General features: G+C 34.3%; 1 protein-coding gene across 4 annotated transcripts in view; it reads right to left on the bottom strand.

The window, feature by feature from the left end:
- Sytl5 (synaptotagmin like 5) overlaps nt 1–20,895 on the bottom strand; it is a 127,935-nt gene that overhangs the window by 19,058 nt on the left and 87,982 nt on the right. For 2 of the 4 annotated variants that reach the window (XM_063245692.1, XM_063245695.1), the window contains 4 exons: nt 9,105–9,194; nt 6,193–6,258; nt 3,281–3,459; nt 1,343–1,442 (listed from right to left, as the gene is read on the bottom strand). In XM_063245692.1, coding sequence (XP_063101762.1) covers nt 1,343–1,442; nt 3,281–3,459; nt 6,193–6,258; nt 9,105–9,194 — 435 coding nt within the window. The remainder of the gene's footprint in view (nt 1–1,342; nt 1,443–3,280; nt 3,460–6,192; nt 6,259–9,104; nt 9,195–20,895) is intronic. The other 2 variants (XM_063245693.1, XM_063245694.1) reach the window with 2 other exon arrangements.

Here is a 20,895-nt window from a genome sequence, read left to right as displayed (position 1 = left end):
TCAAAGTTAAATGTATCAATTCTCCAAATTACATCTTTTTTTATAATACTCCCTGAAGCCTCAAAATTATTGACAATGGCAAAATTGTGGACACTAAACTTCATAAAACCTGCAGTGATGACAAGACACGTGCACAGACGGAGCAAAAAGAGGTTATTACTGGCTACTTTTTTCCCAGAAGACTGTTACCCAGGGTCACAGCCTACATGCCTTCCATCTTTCTGCTTGTTCTATGCAAATACCATCTGAGTCATATTTCAGGTTGACCTCTGCTCTTGGATTTGTGTGTGTTCCTATCGTTTTTGTTTTATCATGATTAGTCTTGGCTCCTTGCTTCCTGAGTTTATCCAATCACCATATTTATCTCTTCTGCTTGGGAATCATCTTGTTACTTATCCTATTATGGTCACTAGATTCATCCTCTGCCTTTATTTATTCATTTTGAGTTTGATATATCTTGATACTGGTTTATGTTTTCACAGTGTCTTTGCTGAACTACACAAGCTCGTGGCTTCTGTCATCATTAATTTTCTCATCACCTTAGGCATAAGTGCATCAATTTCCTAGAATGGGCAATAGTTTCTACATTTCATTCTCCCTGGTTGTTTCTTTTTTTTTTTTTTTTTTTTTTTTTTTTGTCTTTTTCCTTTTTACCGGTACCGGGGATCGAACTCACGACTGCCTGCTTGCAAGGCAGGCACTTATGCCGCTGAGCTAAATCCCCAGCCCCTCCCTGGTTGTTTCTTACTAGAAGTCCAAGGCATGATTGGTCCAAGGTGAGAGAAGGAATTGTAACATAAAAGCCCATTAGAAGTAGAAATTTCTTTAGGATTAAACACTGGGTCATATTTTATCTCAGCCACTTTCTTTGAGATTTATCAAATCTGATCCTGCATCTCCACTCTTCATTAACTCATCTCTAAATTTAGCAGAATTCTAAATCCTAACAAGAAATAGCACATATTCATGCTGTATTAGCATAATAATGATTGCAAACAAAGTGACCTATTTATTAGATTTGCCTAAAATTCTGACAAACTCCATTTAAAGGAATCTTTAAAAAGCATTTTTCCTAAGGGTGAAACATGCTTTATAACAAAGATTTAACAGTTCCTATGTTATTTTGCTGGATCATCTCTACTTATGGTGAAAATTGAGCAGCAGCAGCAGACAAATAATAAAGTGTTTTACTTTTTTTTTTTTTTCTGTTCGAAAAACTACTAGAAAGGCCAATTTTCTAAAACATATATGTGTCTAAACACACAACTAAAAGCTTCATTATAGTTACTTTTAATGGTTCTGACCAATATGAAAACATGTTGCTATAAGAGTATTTATTTACCTTTAGTATTTCATTGAATTCCGGATTGGTGCCTGTTCTAATTTTGGTCTTGCGTTTATTGTTTCGAGACTTGTCAGGAAGAAGGTATGACTTGACATAACTGCAGATAATAAAGGATGGAAACAATTATTTGGAAATATCTTCTTTTCAAGAAATGCTTAAGAAGTTCTGTGATTTAAGCTGAAAGCATGAGACACAGCCAAGGAAGATAGAGTCTATATAAGGTGTTTCATAGCAGAGAAGCAGTTTAGAAGAATGGTAAAGAATGAAGGATCTGGAATGAAGCCAACTGGTTTTGATCATCCCATGCCTCACTGGTTCTGATGAAAAACCTAAGAATTTAACTTTCTTGTGCTTCAGTTTCCACTATGGTAAAACTGGGAACATATAAGAAGTTGATGTATTGGGGCTGGGGATTTAGCTCAGCGGCATAAGAACCTGCCTTGCAAGCAGGCAGTCTCATGAGTTCGATCCCGGGCACTGATAAAAAAAAAAAAAAAAAAAAGAAGAAGAAGAAGAAGAAGAAGAAGAAGAAGAAGAAGAAGAAGAAGAAGAAGAAGAAGAAGAAGAAGAAGTTGATGTATTGTATTCAGTATATGTAATCAGTTATAATTATCAATGGTTTCATAAATTTGTTCTTTTCCTAATCCCACTTTCTTGTGTCAGCCAATGGAGTCAATGGAACTGAAAGACAATAGTGAAAAAGAAGTGGAAAATGACAAGCTGAAGTCAGAGTAGAAATTTGAGCCAACAACTTGGCTTGCGTTATCTTAGGAATTTATTGGAGATTAAAGCACAGAGGATACTACTAGGTTTTTAGAGCACATCTGCTAGAGTTTTAGATGGTCCCTTTCCATGCTAGTCAAAATAAGTACATTGTTCCTGTGGTCCTCTGAAATTTAGCTGAGGAGCCAGGTAGACTATCCTGTAGTCAGACTCCATTCATTTGTCTATCTTAGAATACTTGAAACCAGCTTTGCTGAGTTTTTTATTGTACCTATGTTACTGATTGTACAGAAAAGAGTTAACATGGTAGGCCTGAGACTGTCATTTTTAGAAGGTCTTACTTACAATTTTGGCTCTTAAGTGGTGGCTGGGAACTTTGAGTTTGGAAGGGTTTCTCACTGTTCTTAGAATTGGTAAAAATGCTTGCTGAGCCCAAACTGTTTGCACAAACAGTGTAGCTCATGCTGAACATTCTTTTTGTTTCTAGGAACCTGGAAATTTGGTATGTGACCAGCTAAGTCTCTTGCAAGCTTTCCTAGTGGAAAATGTTTTACAAGAATTAAGTGCAAAAAAAATAAGAATTAAGTGCATCATGTGTGATTTATTGGAGGAAGACGCTTGGAAGCTTAAGTCTTGTGTCTTCATGACCTCACTCTGTGTCTTTTCTCTTTATCGTCTATAAGTATATGTAGAATCATATGGGTGCTTCCAGTGCATCACTGTACCTGATAGTTTTTGCGGGGACTCCTGGTACATCTTTAAATCTAGCTGCCCTCCAAAACATGGTTCATATCTGTTCTCCCAGGCTGATCCCTAGAATCTTGACATCCTAATTGCTTGCTCTTCTGTATGGTTCAACTGGGTAACAGCTTGGTAATTTTCTCTGGAAGATTTCCCAGAACAAAAATCAACAAGATATTCTTGTACATTCCAAGTATGTCAGCTTCTATATCAAAGAGCAGCTAAATGTAAACTACACATTCATCATTCCTGAATCACGTTGAGTACTAACGTCTTAAAAATTGGGTAACCAAGGACATAGCCATTATTTCCATACTTTAAAGAATATGTCAACATGTGATATAGGCAAAAAGTGACAATGCTCTGAAAATGCTCTGAATGGAGAGGAAAATTCAGGTTCTTCTGGAAAAGAAACATACAGGCAAAGAACGCAGTACTTGAAATAGTCTGAGGAGCATGCTATGTGCTTACGCATCTGTCCTCTGTTTCTTCTCATCTCCTATGGCCAGGTTCCTGCAATTCTTGACAAAAATGTTGAGCCCACCAGTTTTGTAGCAGTAGCTGATGTGGAGAAGGATTTCACCACTGACCTTCACATTGCCATAGTCTCCTGTTTCACTGTAAACACTCATCATGCTGTTAAGGCTGGTCTAGAATAAACGAGACGAAAGAAAGCACCAGGTATTATTCCAAGATCGCTTCACAGAACCCACCCTCAATTACAATTCTTGCTCTTTATGATAAACAAGGAAGTCTATAATCAAAGGAGAAAGCCAGTCACTTGTTTTCCTGCTATACCAAATTTCAGTCCAAGAAAAGAAAACAGACCTAGTGCCCTTAGTGAGGAAAGGAGGACACTTGCTGGGTGGGCAGGTAGTACCTTTTTAAGTTAGTGAAACTTATTTATTCATTTCTTCCAATAAGTACATGGTGTCTGAAGAATTTTTAATACTATTTCTCTTCTATATCCTTGCAACCTTCTATTTTTTTTATTATAGATTCAAATTCAATCAACTTCAAAGACTAGAATGCATTGATTAGGACAAAGAAAAGCTTATCTCATATGCTATGATAGCAAGAGCTTTACAGCTTCTTTCTCTGACACCCACAGGGTGCATCCCATCAAACTTTGGGAAGCCATAAATGCAGCTTTAGTAAAAACATGCAAGAAGAACGTCACATAACCACAGCTTCTGTGATTCCTCAACTGAATCTGGCGTGGTTATACAGATAGTTTGTACAGTTATACGGGTAGTGTAAGGGCATCACTTGTAATTCTTCACAAAATAGCATCTCACAAAATATAACACTAAAAAATAAAACTACACCATAACAAAATAATAAAAGTTTCTGAAAATCCAAATCTACTAGACTGAATGAAGCTTTTAATGAGACACATGATATGAGACATATTTTTAATTAAATGTAATAAAATTGTCCTTTAACATCAGAAGCAAAAACTGTATCTTGGTAATATGATTGTAACAAAACCAGTGATATTCATGAAGACCATGTAAGGCTTTTAGTGAGTAATCCAAGAATTTTATAACCTTTATGTGAACACTGAGAAACAGGGACTAAAGTGAGCACAAAAGGACATTAGATTTCATTTTCACACACACACACATACACAAACTTTCATATATGTATAGTTTTTAGTTTAACTTTCTTTTTTTTTGGTACCACAGACTGAACTTATGGCCTCATGCTTGCCAGGAAGGTGATTGTGCTGCTGAGCTAAATCCCTAGCCCCTAATTTAACTTTTTTTTGGCAAAAGTTGTTATGTTATTCCAACTGTTCACCCTAGAGACTGTTCAAAGAACAGGAGGTGGGTGATACAGATCATGTTACTTTTAATCTTACGTTAAGGACAAGAGCAAACCAAGAACTCCAAAATTATTTGGAAAATACAACTTAAAGATAGCCCATGGCAAGCTAATGTGTCTTTCTTATTGCTACTGCAAAGCAAAGCTTTGCAAAGTATACATGCTTAGCAAATTGGTGGCTTTCAAGTAGTGCTTTTCAAATGTTAATGTATATATATCAACTGGGGATTTTTGTAATCTGAAGATTCTGATTCAGATTCATTTTAGGACGAGGTCTGAGATAATATTTTTCCAACAAACATTTAATTCTCACTATCCTAACAGTGAATTCCAGTATCCTAGAACACCACAACAAGCTCATGAGAGCAACATAAAATATTTTAAATTTTAAAGGAAAATACAGCAACATTTATTAGATACCATGCACATACTAATTAGTAGTTCTCAGTAACACCACTAAAATCACATTTTTTTGTGAACAAATTTGTGCCTGTGTAAAGGTAAGTGTTTGGCAGTTTCTTCAGCAACAACAACAAACAAAAACAGAATACGGTGATGTCTAATCATATTCCAAGATTTGAAAACCTGTGTAGTGTTCAACAGACACAACAGACACAGTAATGAAGGCTACTTAAGAGTGGAATAAAATTTAATTTTTATTTTAATTCACCTCTGTTATCTTTTGAGTAGCTATAAAGTTATTAGGACACAATAGCTTATTAAGTAAGCTCTTTGGACATAATGATGTAATAAATGGACTAGTCAGTAATTATTTTTGGCCTAGGAGTACCATTAATTACTGAGACTTTAGGCCAGTGAATCTTTTAGAGTTTTTAATTATACAAACACCTGCTGCAACATGCGTACCATAGGTTCACCACCACTGCTCAAAGGAGTCTATGAACAGAGAAAATTTTGAAGTCTTTATGCGAGGTTATGCAATATTGTTGGTCCCTGGACCATGCTTTGATTATAAAGGATTTCAAAAATAAGCTTTAATTCTCTTATGATACACAGGAGAAAACTGGTTCATACACACTGTTGGCAATATCAAGTTAAAGGGAAATTTCGAGTTTCTAGTCAGAGAGCCTCCCAAATTCACCTCACAATATCCTATGATTTCACCACATGTCACCAAATCATCAGAGTGTCCTTTGTAAACAGACTCTAAAGGATAGATTATTTAAGAATTTCAGAACAAATGCTGAGGCTTGGGAGAATTTAAGGCAGTTTTAGCAATTTTACTACCAACAAAACTTAATGCTTTTAACCAAGCCAAAGCTGTAACATAAAATATAGTTGTTTACTTCAAAGATCTTGGTAAACAATTTTCAATAGTGTGTCATTTGATTCATCTTCTCAGCTCAGGTTCTAATGTTTAATGAATTGAAGTGCTTGAGTTCAGATAAACTCTTCAGTCTTTTAAAAGAACCTGTAGTCCACAGTATACAAGTCAAAAAAGTGGTGGAGGAATTACCCACTCAATCAAATTTACCAAACCATGAAATATGTAAAGCATGATAACAAAGAAGGAAAATGCAGAATTCAAAACTCACAGTGTCTGAATCAGCATCAGGCACATTTAGGTAGGTCCACTTCCTGTCAGAGCCTGCTTGAGAATTCTTTAAGGAAGTTATCCAAAGATCAAAAGAAAAAGTTATTAGAGCAATAGAAATCAGAAAAGCAAAGAAAAAGACTTGAGGGTGCTTGAATATATGTAAGAACATAGGAGTTTTGCCATGGTTTAGATCAGACTGTGCCCCAAAGATCTCATGTTTCATAGGTGCAGTTTGTGGAAAATGATTCAATAATGGTGATGCTATAGCTGACTTTCTGTGAAGAGGTGAGGTCTAGTTAGAACCTGGTCACTGAGGTCATGATCTGGAAGGGTATAGCTCTCTCTCCACCTCTTCCCTTTCCGGGCTGCTTCTCTGGTGCCTTGGTAGAAGCACCTCAGAAGACCAGAATGCTGAAAAATTTCAGAAGGTAAACACCTGGCTCAAGAGGTTTCTGTTGAGAATAAGGACTCTATTTGGAGTTGGACTCAAAACCTTATGTATTATGCTCTGGCAGAAAATTTCTCTACATTTGCTTATGCCCTGAGGATCTAAAAAAGACTGAGATTAAGTGGAGTACAATAATTAATCTGGTGGAGGAAATTTTAAGGAAGCCCAATGGGAAGGTCCTGGAATGGGTCCTGCTGGTAGCTTTTAGATATAACTAACATGAGAAGCAAGACCAAAAAGCAGAAATAAAATAATTTGAAAAATATTGCTGGTGGTCATAAAGGAAGGTCCTATAAAATTGTGGTGCATAATATTAGGGACTGCAAGAATTTGGCTCAGTATAGCTTGTTTATTGGAAATATTATCATTAAAAAGAAGCCAAATGCTTTGCATCATGACAGTTCCCTTGAGAGCATTCCAAGAATCAGCAAGACTTTGTCTTTCACAGGCTCAAAGGTACAAAGGTGAAGGACTTCGTTCTCACTGCTCACACATACTTTACCCACGATCTGTTTTATAGTTCCTAGCTGTACAGGCATTCAGACATTTCTGCAGCCGTGATCCAAGTGGGCCTGATCTGATAGTAGACCTTAGCATAACCTCATTACTAGATTTTTCTCTTTTTTCCTCCAGTCAACCTGAATTACACTTTCAGAAGAATAGACAGTGGCTAGGAGTAGAGGGCAGGGTTTTTTTCTATCAGAGCTTGCTTTGTAGAAGAAATTTGGAATAAACAGCCATGTGGAGCTGATTTTATGGGCATGCATAATGCAACTGTTACAGTCATGGAGGCTTCCACATGGTTCCAGAAGGCCTGGAAGACCAGACAGTGTGCTCCTGAAAGGGCAGCACATGCAGCTCTGAGAGAGAAGCTGGAAGTTCAGTGAGCAGAGCCACCTGAAGAGAGAGGCCACGAGACCTGCAGCTGGCAATGCTGTAGGGGCAGAGCAACACAGTCATCTTGGAGTTCAGATCTTCGCACCATCTGTCTCAGATGTTGGACCTCAAACTATGAGATTTAATATTTGCCTTACTGGGTTTCAGCCTTGTTTTTTTCTCATTGGTTTCTAACTCCCTATTCATTTATTCATTCCTTTTGGAATAGGAATGTCTACCCTATATCATTGTATATTAGCAATGTTTAACATTTTTTTTTATTTTTATGGAGGCTCGAGTCAAAACTTTTCCTTGTGTCTCAGAGGATGCTTTGGACTTGGACTTCAGCAATGCTGCAACTATTAGAATTTAGTGACTCTTGGAGATGGACTAAATATTTTTGCATAAAGAGATGTGCATGGGTATTGGGTCCTGGGGTGGATGTTATAGTTTAGATCAAGAATGTCCCTCAAAGCCTCATGTGATCATAGGTGGGGCTCATAGGAGTCATGGGGAGATACAGTTGACTTGCTGTTAGGATGCTGGGGCTGGTCGGGAGAAGTGAGTCACTGAGATTGTGACCTGGAAGACTGTCTCCTTTTTGGTTTCTCCCTTCTCTTTCTTGTTTGTGGCCAGCCAGCATGATGTGATAGGTCCTTCCACTATGCCATTTCTGTGTTTAAGTTTCCTGACTATGGATTAAAAGTGAGCCAAAATAAACCTTGACTCCTTTAAATTGTGAGTGTTCAGGATTTTTCCCCCCAGTGCCAAGAATGTGATTAAGAGAAGTTCCTAAAATCTTCTTCTCAGGACACACTTTGGCCTCTAAAATAAGAAAGTGCTTTGTTCTTCAGGCAATGGAAAGTTAGGGAAATTCTGTAAGTAGGAGAGCAACCTGACAAGGTAGATGTTTTAGGAAAATATTGAGCAGCACTGTAAACAGAGAGTTGAAATAATGGTATCAGGAAAACTTAACAGCAGAGAACTGAAATAATTTATAAGCTTGAACTTATTGGGGCCTAAAATAGGAAATAAAGAGATTTTATAAATTGGTACATAATTGTACATACTTATAGGGCATTGTGTGATGATTTAATATATGTTATACAAAGTTTAATAGGCAAATCAGAGTAATTACTATTTCCTTCTCTTTAAACACATACTATTTCTCTGTACTGGAGCACCCAAATTCTTTTTTTTTTTTTTTTAGTTCTTCATGAAATAGGAATATTGAAACCTAGGCAAGGACCATGCAAGAAGAAAGGAAGGAAGGAAGGAAGGAAGGAAGGAAGGAAGGAAGAAAGGAAGGAAGGAAGGAAGAAAGGAAGGAAGGAAGGAAGGAAGGAAGGAAGGAAGGAAGGAAGGAAGGAAGGGAGGGAGGGAGGGAGGGAGGAATCAGGAGCTTAGTAAAAGTCCCCACAAAATTAGACCAAAGAGTATTCTGTGGGAAAAGTGTGAGCAGAAACCTACACTGTCTGTTTCACTCCTCACACATTTCCTTAAGTGCACTCATAGCTCTCCTGGAAATGCACAGAAAATTAGTAAGAGTAAAAGAAAATTTCCACATGTGCCAGAGGGCTGCTTACAGTTGACAGGCCACTTGCCAGACTGTAGGTGTTTGCAGAAAACTGAGAGGACACTAAATCATCAACACCTTCAGTATCTTCCAAGGAGTTCTATGAAAGAAGAAAAAAATCAGTGGTGTACTTGTATAACTTTCCCAGAAAGTCTTTCCTTTTTAAAACTCACTTTCATAAAGGCCTGGAAGCCAGATAAAAATATCTAAAAAGCATCTCATTCCTGGGATTTTCTCTTTTGTCCTCTAGTCAATCTGAAATACGCCTTCAGAAGAATAGATAGTGCCTGGAGGTGGAGGGCAAGGTTTCTTTGCTAACAGTGCTTGCTTTGTCAAAAAACATGAAATTTTGGATCATACAGACCTGAATACAATTCCTACCTCCCCAACTTGTGTAGAAATACACTTTACACAATGCACTTAATTATTTTGATAATTTCAAAATTTGGGAGTCTGTATTTGTTCCAAGAAAACAACTTAACCAAAAAGAAGGAAGAATCAAAATAGACACTTCTCAAAACAAGACATACAACTATTCAAGTGGTATATGAAAAAAATATTCAATAACACTAATCTTCAGGAAAATGCAAATTAAAGCCAAAATGAGCTATCATATCAATATTTGTTGGAATGTCTACTACCAAAAGACATAAGAACAGCTTAGCACTGAGGAACACAAATTTCCAGTTGGGAAAAATGAAAAAGCTTCTGGAGATGGATGCTAGTGGTGGCTGTACAGCCATGTAAATGTAATGCGCAGCACAGAACTACACTTAAAAGAAGTAAAATGGAAATTTTTGTCTTATGTATATTGTAATACAATAAAGTGATTGTTCAGTGTTTAGGATAATTTCCTTGAAAGTTTCTTGACGTTGCTACAAACTCAAGAACCTAAATTTTTCTGCAGGAAAAATATCATTAAATATTCTTTCAATTTTATTAATTGTATCAGAAAATTTTAGTTTTTTAAAAATTTGTGTTAGCTGGGCATGGTATCATGTACCTATAATCCCAGGACTCTAGGAGATTGAGGCATAAGGATGCCTAGTTTGAATCCAGCCAAGGCAACATAGAGACAGAGTAAAATTGCCTCAAAATTAAATATGAAAAATGGTCAGCAATGTAGCTTAGTATAAAGATCCTAAATTGAATCTCCAGTATCCACCTTTGGCCCCCTCAATACGTTTCTTGAGTCAGTTGTCACAAATTAAATTTTTCTAGAAGTTCATTGATTTCATGTAAGTTTTCCAATCATTGATGTTACTTTTTCGATTAATTTATCTGTAGTTACCTTATCTTTTCATTCATAATGTTATTTGGTCTTGCCCCATCTTTTTCCTTAGAAATTTTCTTAGAGATATTTTTATTTTGTTGTTTTTTTAAACTAGGTTTTATTTTATTGTTAGGTATTTTACCTGGTTTGTAGTTAACTGATTTCTGTTCTTAATTAGGTCTTTCTTCAATTTATCATGTTAGTCTTCTAAATAAAAGGGTAAATTCACAATGAATAATTTTCAGCCCTTTTTATATAAATATTTAAGATTATACAATTTTCACCACATAATCTTTCACTAAATCTTAAATTTGTTGCTGATTTTTAAATTTTAGTTTAGTTCTGGTTATTTTATTTTATTTCATTTTACTACCTTGAAATGTCTATTTTTAAATTAAATTTATTGGTACAATTTAGATATACATAATGATCACATTCATCACAAGGAAATTGTATCTATGTCAGGATATCTTGTGGTGAAGCACTATTTTGCTTAAATGGCTATGTTTTGACCTGTACTGTTTTGTTGTTATGCCCTCTTTTATCTCAGTCTCCTTTTTAAAAATTATTTATTTTTTTATTTTTATCTTTTAAATTAAGGGAAACATAAAAAAATAGCAGGATACATTATAGTAACCCACTTTGATTTCCTATTAACTTGATTTGAAACCCTGTATAGCCCTCACTATCTTGCTTTGACTGATTTTCCTCTATTCTGCTTTGCTTGATAGTACCAAGTTCAAAAGTATAGGCAACAACTGTGAAGACAATAAGATTCATTATGACGCCCATCCCGGTTGACTATTATCTTCTTTTAAAGTCCTGTAATGTCTCCAATGTTTTGGTTTTATTCTTTATTGTTTTGTTCAATTTTATCATAGCAGATGATATAGGCAATTCTTTTTAAGATAGCAAGAGGCAGTATGGTAACCATTATTGATCTACTATTTTGTTTTTGCATTATCTATTATGTCCATCCTTTTGATGTGACTGATTCCATTCTGTTATGGCACATTTGGTTTTACTCTCTCCAAAAAAAGTAATAAGAACTGCGGGAGTAATAAAACCCAAAATGTATAATTGTCATTGTACAAAAGAAAGGAAAAGAAAGTGTTCTAAAGAATATAACTACATATATATTTAAGGGTATAAGATAGATAACCATATTACTGAGTTTTGTTGGATCATTGAACAAGACTATTTCCAGTCTCACTGTTTGAAAGTCCACTTTATATGCTTTAATTTTGTAACTTGAACAACCATTTCTAAGATAACAATATGTAATCTATTAACTAGTGATTTCCTACTGTTTATTTTTTCTGAAATTCTGTATAACTTGTACCCTATTTCTGTTTTTTTTTTCTTTTTCTCCTTAAATAAAAAAAAAAGAAAAAAGATATATCCTGGTTACTCTTCATTTTTTTAAAAATTCTGTCCCCTCCCTTTAACTCCTCTTTCCCTCCTCTCTTCATTTATGAAGCTTTGTTTCCACTTTATTATTTCTCATACCAAAAATATAATGTGATATTTACAAGTGTGTTCAGTTTATTTCACATTACACTATGTTCTCAGGTACATTTACTATTTAATCTTCTTTATGGCTGAGTAGTACTCTATTGTTTAAAAAAACATCTTTTCTAACCATTTTTCAGTTGACATGCACTGGGGTTGTTTCCAAGATTTAGCTATTACCAATTGTGCTGCTATAAACATGGGTACACAGTATATCACCTAATTCTTCCAGGAAGACAACCAACTGAGAAAGAGCTGGGTCAAATGGATTCTTTAATCTTAGCTTTTTGAGGAATCTACAAACTGATTTACACAGTGGTTGTACCAGCCTACACTCCCACCAATAGTGGAGAATGGTTCCTTTCCCCACAGCCTCTGCAGCATTTGCTATTGGTTGATTTCTTGATAATTGCTATTCTTTCTAGAGTGAGATGTAATCTCAGCATTGTTTTAATTTGCATCCCTCAAATGACCAGCTATGTTGAATATTTTTTCATACATTTATTTTCAATTTGTATTTCTTCATCTGAGAAGTCTGTATTCATGTCAGATGTTCATTTTTATATCGGTCATTAAATTTGGGGGTGTCTATTTTTTTCAAGTTTTTTTTTTGTGGTATTGAGGATTGAACTCAGGGCCTTGTTCATGCTATGTAAGGATTCTACCACTGAGCTACATCCCTGTTAATTCTTTTTATGTTCTAGATATTAGTCCTTTGTCTGAAGGAAAACTGACTAAATTTTTTTTCTCATCCTGTAGATTATCTTTTCACTTTATTGGTAATTTCTTTTGCTTTTCAAATACTTTTTAATAGAATGAGATTTCAGTTGTTGATTAATTGCAATATTTCCCATGCAATGTGTTTTGTTCATGAAATCTTTGCCTACACCTAATGTCTTCAAGTGTTCTAACCATTTTCTCTTCTAGCAGATTTAACACTTCTGTTTTAATATTTACATCTTTGATCTATTTCAATTTTAGTTTAGTGTATGGTGATAGACTTGGGACTAATTTTACTGTTTGACATGTAGAAAGCCAGTTTTGCCAGCAACATTTATTAAAGAGGCTGTCTTTCTTCCAGTGAAAGTGCTTGGCCCACTTGTTAAAAATAAGATAGCTGAGTAGTGTGCTTGGGTTGTTTCTGCATCTAATCTGTTCCATTAACCTTCAGATCTGTTTGTTGTTTTTTTTTTTTTTTGCTAATACCATGCTTCTTTTATCACAGTGGCTTTGTAGCACAATTCCAAGTCAGGGATTTTGATGACTCTGCCTTGCCTTTGTTGCTGAAAATTGTTTTTTATATTCTAGGTCTCTTCTGGTTCCAAATGAATTTTTGGAATGTTTTCTTAAATTTTGTGAGGTATGCTAATGACATTTTGATTGGGATTGTATTTTGTATAGGATTTTGGGAGTATAGCCACTTATACTTTGTTGGTTTTTCCTACCCATCAGGAAGGGATATCTTTCTATTTTCCTGATATTGTTTTCTGTTTCCTTTTTCTCAGTACTGTAATTTTCAAGATAGAGATCTTTTACATCCTCTGGTAGACTGATTCCTAAGTATTTCATTTTTTGATGCTATTGTAAAGGGTATTGTTTCCCTAAGTTCCCTCTCAGTGTGTTTGTTGCTTTTGTACGGGAATGATATTAACTTTTCAGTGCTGACTTTGTATTCAGCTATCGTACTGAACTTCATTATTAATTCTGCAAGTCTTTTGGTGGAGTTTTCTGGGTCTTCTATGTAGAGTATCACGTCATCTGCAAATAAGGATAAGTTAACCTCTTCATTTTTTATCCTTATCCCTTTTATTTATTTCTCTTGTCTAACTGCTTTGGCTAAAGCTTCCCAGAAGTATATGAAATAGGAGTGGTGATAGGGAACATCTTTGTCTTGTTCTTGATTTTTAGAGTGAAAGTTTTCAGCTTTTGACCACTCAGTATAATGTTGGCTGTCAGTTTGTTACATATGGCTTTCATCAGATTAACATAAAGATCAGCTACTCCTATTTTCTGTAGGGCTTTTATCATGAATGGGTGTTGGATTTTATCAAGTGCTGTTTCTCTATTTACTGAGATGATCATGTGATTTTTGTCATTGAGTCTGTTGATATTATCTATTACATTTATTGATTTGCATGTATTAAACCATCCCTGCATCCCTGGGATGAATCACAGTCTTTGTAAATAATTTTCTTCATGATTTGCTGTATTCTGTTTGCCAGTATCTTATTGAGGATCTTTATGTCTAGTTTTTTTTTTTTTGAATCCTTGTCTGGTTTTGGTATCATGTAATACTTGCTTCTAGAAATGACTTAGGGGGTATTGCTTCCTTTTCAATTTTTTTAAAGAATTTCATCAGTAGTGGCATTAGAGCATCTCTGAATTTCTTACAGAATGCATCAGTGAATCCATGAGAATCTGGGCTTTATTTGTAGGCAAGTTTTTTAGCTGCGTTTTCAATTTCATTGGCTGATATTTGATTATTTAGAATTTTTATGTCTTCTTGATTCAGCTTTGGCATTTCATGTGTATCTAGGAATCCGTACATTTTTTGTAGTTTTCCATCTTATTAGAGTACAGGTCCTCAAAGTAGGTATTGATGATCTTCTGAAATTCTACAAGATTTTTTGTGACTTCCTGCTTTTCATTCATCACATGAATTTGAATCTTTTCTTTCCTCATTTTGAAAAAGTCAGCTGAGGGTTTATCAAATTATTTACCTTTTCAAAGAACCAACTCTTTGATTCATTGATTCTCTGTTGGTTAATTATACCAGATGTAGTGATGCATACCTATAATTCCAACACTCGTGAAGCCGAGGCAGGAGGGTTGCTGTGAGTTCACATCCAGCCTAGTGAGTTCAAGGCTGCATACTGAGACCCTGTCACACAAACCAAACCAAACCAAACACGTGTATGTATGCTAGTTATTTGACTCAATAATTATTTAGCAACATTTGTATTTGAAAATGTGGAGGTTATTTTTAACTTGTATCTCTCCTTGAAATGCCGAATATATTGTTTTGTGATCAGAGAATATGATAAGGATGATTTTGAACCAACTTTAAAGTTGTACTATTGTGTATGTATCCTTACCCACATTTTTTGTCTCACGTTTATTGAGAGACCACCTTCACCACTTTATGTTGTCTCCTTTACGTTTCATATCTTGTGCAACAGTTCCCAGATTTCTTTTTCTTGTTAATATTAAAACAGAAACACTAAATCTATTGGAAGACAAATTGGGTAGAAACCTTGGAGACATAGGAGTAGGTAAAGAATTCATGAACAGGACTCAAACCGCACAGGAAATACTTCCCAGAATCAATAACTGGGACCACTTCTTATTAAAAAGTTTCTGCATGTCAAAAGAAATCTCCAGCATAGTGAAAAGAAAACCCACAAACTGGGAAAAGATTTTAGTGAACTCTCACTCAGACAAGGGACTCTTGTCTAAAACATATAAAGAATTAAAAAAAAACTCAGACCTCCAAAATTCAAAGATCCAATCCAAAAATGGGCATCTGAGATGAATACGCAATTCTCAGATGAAGAAATGCAAATGGCAAATAAATACATGAAAAAATGTTCATCATCGTTGGTCAATAGAGAAATGCAAATTAAAATGACACTGAGATACCATCTCACTCCTGAAAGAATGGCCAGGATCAAGAAAACCAACAACAACAAATGCTGGAGAGGCTGTGGGGAAAAAGGAACTCTCCTGCACTGTTGGTGGGAGTGTAGACTGGTACAGCCTTTGTGGAGGTCTGTCTGGAGATTTCTCAAAAAGTTGGGATTGGAAATCCCATTTATTCCAGCTATTCCACTTCTAGGCATATTCCCAGAAGAACTGAAAGCATCATACCACAGTGATATATGTGCACCTATGTTTATAGCAGCACAATTTGTAATCGCCAGATCTTGGAAACAACCCAAGTGCCCATCAACTGAGGAATGGATAAAAAAGTTGTGGTATTTCTATACAATGGAGTATTATTCAGCTATAAAGAAGGATCACATTGCGATATTTATCAATAAATGGGCGCAGCTTGAGACCATACTCATAAGTGAAATAAATCAATCTCGCATGTGTGAATACCGAATAGTTTCCCTAATGTAAGTAATGATTCAAATATATAAAAATATGTGGTAATCATGATTCCCCATTAGGTGGCCTTGAAGCCTTATAAAGTTTTCACTTATTAATTAGAAAGGCTTTATTCTGGGCTTCTTGATATGGAAATATTTGAAGCTATAGGATATGAAGTTTTATCCAAATATTTCAAGGAAAAAGACAGACACTATGGTAACTACTATTAAATCGGGTTATTCGGTGGTGAAGCACGAGGTTGCTGAAACAGTCATGCTGTGACCTCTATTGTTATATTGTTATGTCCTGTTTTAACTCAATCTCCCCCTTATTCTTTAAAAAAATATTTAGTTATTTCTTATGTTTGTTTTAATTAAGGGGAAAAATTTAAAAAAAATTAGGATATATAAATAGTAACTCTTTTTGATTTCCTATTAACTTGTTTTGAAGTCCTGTAATACTCCCACGATCTTGTTTTGACTGATTAGACTCTGTTCCATTCTGTATGATAGTATCAAGTTTGAGGGTATAGGAAACTACTTTGAAGGCAATAAGATTCACTCAGATGCCCATTCTGGTTTGACTATTGTCTCCTTTGGAAGTCCTGTAATGTTTACAATGCCTAAGTTTTATTGATCTTGCTCTCTACTGTTTTGTCCAACTTTATAATATCTAATGAGATAGACAATTCTTTTTAAGGAAACAAGAGACAACGTTGATAACCATTGTTGATAACGTTGTACTCTGTTCTACATCATGTGCTATGTCTATCCTTGGTTTTGACTGACAGCTTTGTTTTGCCATATTTGACTTTATTCTCTCCCCCCCCAAAAAAGTAATAAGAACTAAGGAGTAATAAAATCCAAAATGTGTAAATTTTGTTGTAAAAAAGAGAGGGGAAAAAAAAAAAGAAAAAGTGCTCTAACGGATATAACAGCAAGTGTGTTTAGGGGTGTTAAATAGCTGACTATATTAATGTTTTTGGATCATTGAACACAGCTGTTTGCAGTCTCTCTGTTTGAATGTCCACTTTGTATTCTTTGATACTGTGATTTGAGCAACTATTTCCAAGATGATAATATGTAATCTATTAACAGGTGATTTCTTACTATTATGTTTTTTTTTTGTAGTTCTGTATTATGTGTACCCTTACACCGCTTTGTTTTGTTTTGTGTTTTTCTCTTTTTCCTCTTAAATAAAATTAAAAAATAAATATTTTGATCTTTTTTTTTTTCTTTTTCCTTTTTATCGGTACCGGGGATCGAACTCACGACTGCCTGCTTGCAAAGCAGGCGCTTATGCCGCTGAGCTAAATTTTGTCTCTAGTGATTTTAGTGTGAGTCTTGGTATGGCAAAGATTGAATTCTGGGTTCAAAATAGCCTTCCCTAAATACTTTTAAAATATTACTCCTTTTTCATCTTGTGTACAATGCTACTATTGAAAATTATGATACTAGATGTTTCTTTCTTTGTAGGACATAGAACTTTTGAGATGCTTTAAGAAATTTCTTTTGTAGAGTATTTCTATATTTTAACAGTGTGTCAATGTGAGAGTGTTATTCATTTCACTACTTTGTAACTTTAGATATATCTTTCAATTGTGAGAGATGTATCCTTATTATGGTTAAATAGTACCTTTTTTATATTTTTGCTTTCCTCTTTCTGAGTAAGCTATTAAACAATACTTAGCACATAAACCAGTCTTCATATTTCTTTGCTTTCCTTTTTACAATGAGGCATCAAACAATTCAAATATTCACAAAATAGAAAGAATACTATAATTAATTAATATAACTGGTCATTCACTTTAAACAATTGTCATATCACCCAATTTCAGCTATTTTCCATGCTGCTGTCTGTCTCTTTTCTCGTGACACAGCTTTATTGAAGATGGAGAATATATAAATATCAGTACCTAACTCCTTTTTATTGTAAATAATATCTCTTTCTAGAAAATGTAATGAATATTTTATTTATTCATCAGTAGACGCAAATTATTTCCAATGTTTGGCTTTTCTGAACAGTGCTAATGTGAACATCTGTATGCTGGTCTTTGGGTGGACATGCATTTTTATTTCTCTTCGGTAGATATCTGAGATTCCAATTGCTGAGATGTACATTACGTTTATGTTTAATTTTAAATAAATTTCTGAACATTTTACAGAATGGTTGTACCATGATATATTTCCAGAAACAATGTAAGTGGATTCCAATTTCTCTCTATTATTATCAACACTTGTCTTTTTGATTATAAATAGTATAGTATTAAGTGGTACCTCGCGATTTAATTTTAATTTTTCTAATCACCAATATTGCTCTGTGTGTTTTTATGTGATTCCTAGGCATTTGCAAATATCTCTCTTGATTATATATCTATTGTAATCTTTCATTCACTAATGTGATTGTCTTTTTAATATTGAATGTATGGGCTCTTTGTATATTCAAGATACTATTTCCTTATCAAATATATAATTTAAAAATAGTTTTCAGCCTGTGAGTTATGTTTTCAGTTTTATAATGTTGTCTTCTTAAGTAAGAATTTTTTAAATTCTAATGCAAATCAGTTTATGAGTGTTTTTGAATGCATTATGTAATTTTTTAATGTTATTTCTAAGAATTTATCCTAACTCAAAATACTAAAAAATTTTCCCTTAGGTTTTCTTTTGGAATTTTATAGCTTTAGTTCTTACATTTGGGTACATAATCTATTTTGAGTTAGTTTGTTTATTTTATGCACAGTGTGGTAAATACAAGTTTTGTTATAGTTGTAATTCCTTGACATGTATTCAACTTTTCCCGTATGATTTATTGAAATGACTATGCTTTCCCATTCATAAGCCAAACACAAAATATCATAAATGTGGGGTCAAGGATGTGGGCTCAGTGATGTAAGAGCCTGCCTGTAAGTGCTGAGTTGTGAGTTTGATCCCCGGTACCACAAACAACAACAACAACAACAACAAAAACCAATAAATGGGAAGATTTATTTCCAGACTCTGGATTCTATCCCATGATTCCCTATGCTTATGTCACTAGAGTACTGTACTAATTACTATAACTGTAAGTTTTACTTACAGTTACTTACTTACAGTTTTACTTACAGTTACTTACTTACAGTTTTACTTACAGTTACTTACTTACAGTTTTACTTACAATTACTATAAGTTTTGAAATTTATTAGTGCAGGTTTTCTATTCTTTCTCTTCAAAATTTGTTATTCTGGGCCTTTTGAATTTTCATATAAATTTTAGAATCATCATGTCCATTTTTATAAAATATCCTATTTGGATTTTGATTTGCACTATGGCTATTCATTTGAAGAAAATTTTCATCTTAAAACACTGAATCTTCTAATTTATGAACATAGAATGTCTCCATTTCTTTTCATAACTCTAATTTAACTCAGTGAGTATTGTAAATTTCAATGCTCATCTTGCACTTTTAAAAGGTATTAGTTTTGACTTTAAAAAATCTATTTCATGATACTGTGAATGGAATTATATTCTTAATTCCATTTCAGTTTTTCACAGCTGGGATACACTGTACAGTACAATTGTTTTTGTATATTGATTTCATATCCTGTGACCTTGTTATTAATCCTCCTCATGTTTTTGTACATCTTTTAAAACTTTTTCTATGGCATTATATCACTAGCAAATAAAAATGTTACCACTTCTTTCTTTCCAATGAATATTTTCCTTTCTTTGTTTTCTCCATTATGTTTTTTTTTATGTGTACTACAGTGGCTATAATCTCCTGTACATTGTTGAACAAAGTGATTCAAGTGGAAATTCTTGCACTTAGTCAGAAAGAATTTGGTCCTTTTTTGCCATTAAGTGTGTTGGTACTTATAGTATCTTTGTAGATGTCCTTTATTTAGAATGAAAAAATTCCCTCTGTTTCTAATTTAGTGAACACTTTATCACGAATTGATGTTTGAATTTATCAAATAACTTTTCTGCAACTACTCAGATGATGTAGCTACTGTTCTTTATTCTATTGATATATTACATTATGTTAATTTATATTTGAATGCTAAATCAATCTTAAACGCATGGGATACATTCCTTTTGGTTATAGTGTATGATATCTTTTCATTATTGAGTTTTGCTTGCTAATATTTTATTAAGGATTTTTGCATCTATATTCATGATGAGGAGTGATCCATGTTTTCATTTTTTGGGGTGTGTTATCTAGCTTTGTTATCAATGTAATATTGGCTCCATAAAGCCAATATTATGAGTTAGGAAATGTTTCTTCAAATCTTCTTAACGTCTATGAATTACTATCTCTTCACTAAATACTTGATGAAATAAATCAGTAAAGTTTGGCTTTTTCTTGGGGAATGTAAAAATTAAGTCTAACGGCTGGGGATTTAGCTCAGTGGCATAAGTGCCTGCCTGGCAAACACGAGGTCATGAGTTTGATCCCCAGTACTGAAAAAAAGAAAGACAGAAAGAAAGAAAGAAATCAGTCTAAAAAATCTGCCTCTAAATATTTTAGGATTGGCCTAAAGATTTCCCGCTACATAGCAAACTGCAATCTAATTTGATGTATGAACGGACTGTAGCCCACACTTGTAACAAGTAGCTGAACCTCAGCAAGTGGCCAATTGTTTAAATCTTATTCAAATAATGGAGATAGGACTGAGAACTTAGCTTGGCGGCATATACACCTGCTTTATAAGCTTGAGATTGTAAGTTCAGTCCCTGGTAACAAAATAATAATAATCATAATAATGGAGATTTAAATTGTAACCAATCAGACTGTCTCTTTACTTCACTCCCACTTTCTTCTTGTCACTACATTTTTTATGCCTATAAGTATAACCTACCCTGCTTGGTGTGGTTCTGCACACTTTTATCTGAGGCAGGGGAATTGCAAATTTGAAGCCATTCTGGGGTTTAATGAAGCCACATCTACC

Source organism: Cavia porcellus, unplaced genomic scaffold (assembly GCF_034190915.1).
Source record: "Cavia porcellus strain 051 isolate PalLab524CR breed Dunkin Hartley unplaced genomic scaffold, mCavPor4.1 scaffold_3, whole genome shotgun sequence".
NCBI lineage: Eukaryota > Metazoa > Chordata > Mammalia > Rodentia > Caviidae > Cavia > Cavia porcellus.
The sequence above is the reverse complement of the archived record's forward strand: the minus strand, read 5'-3'. Positions and strand labels throughout refer to the sequence as shown.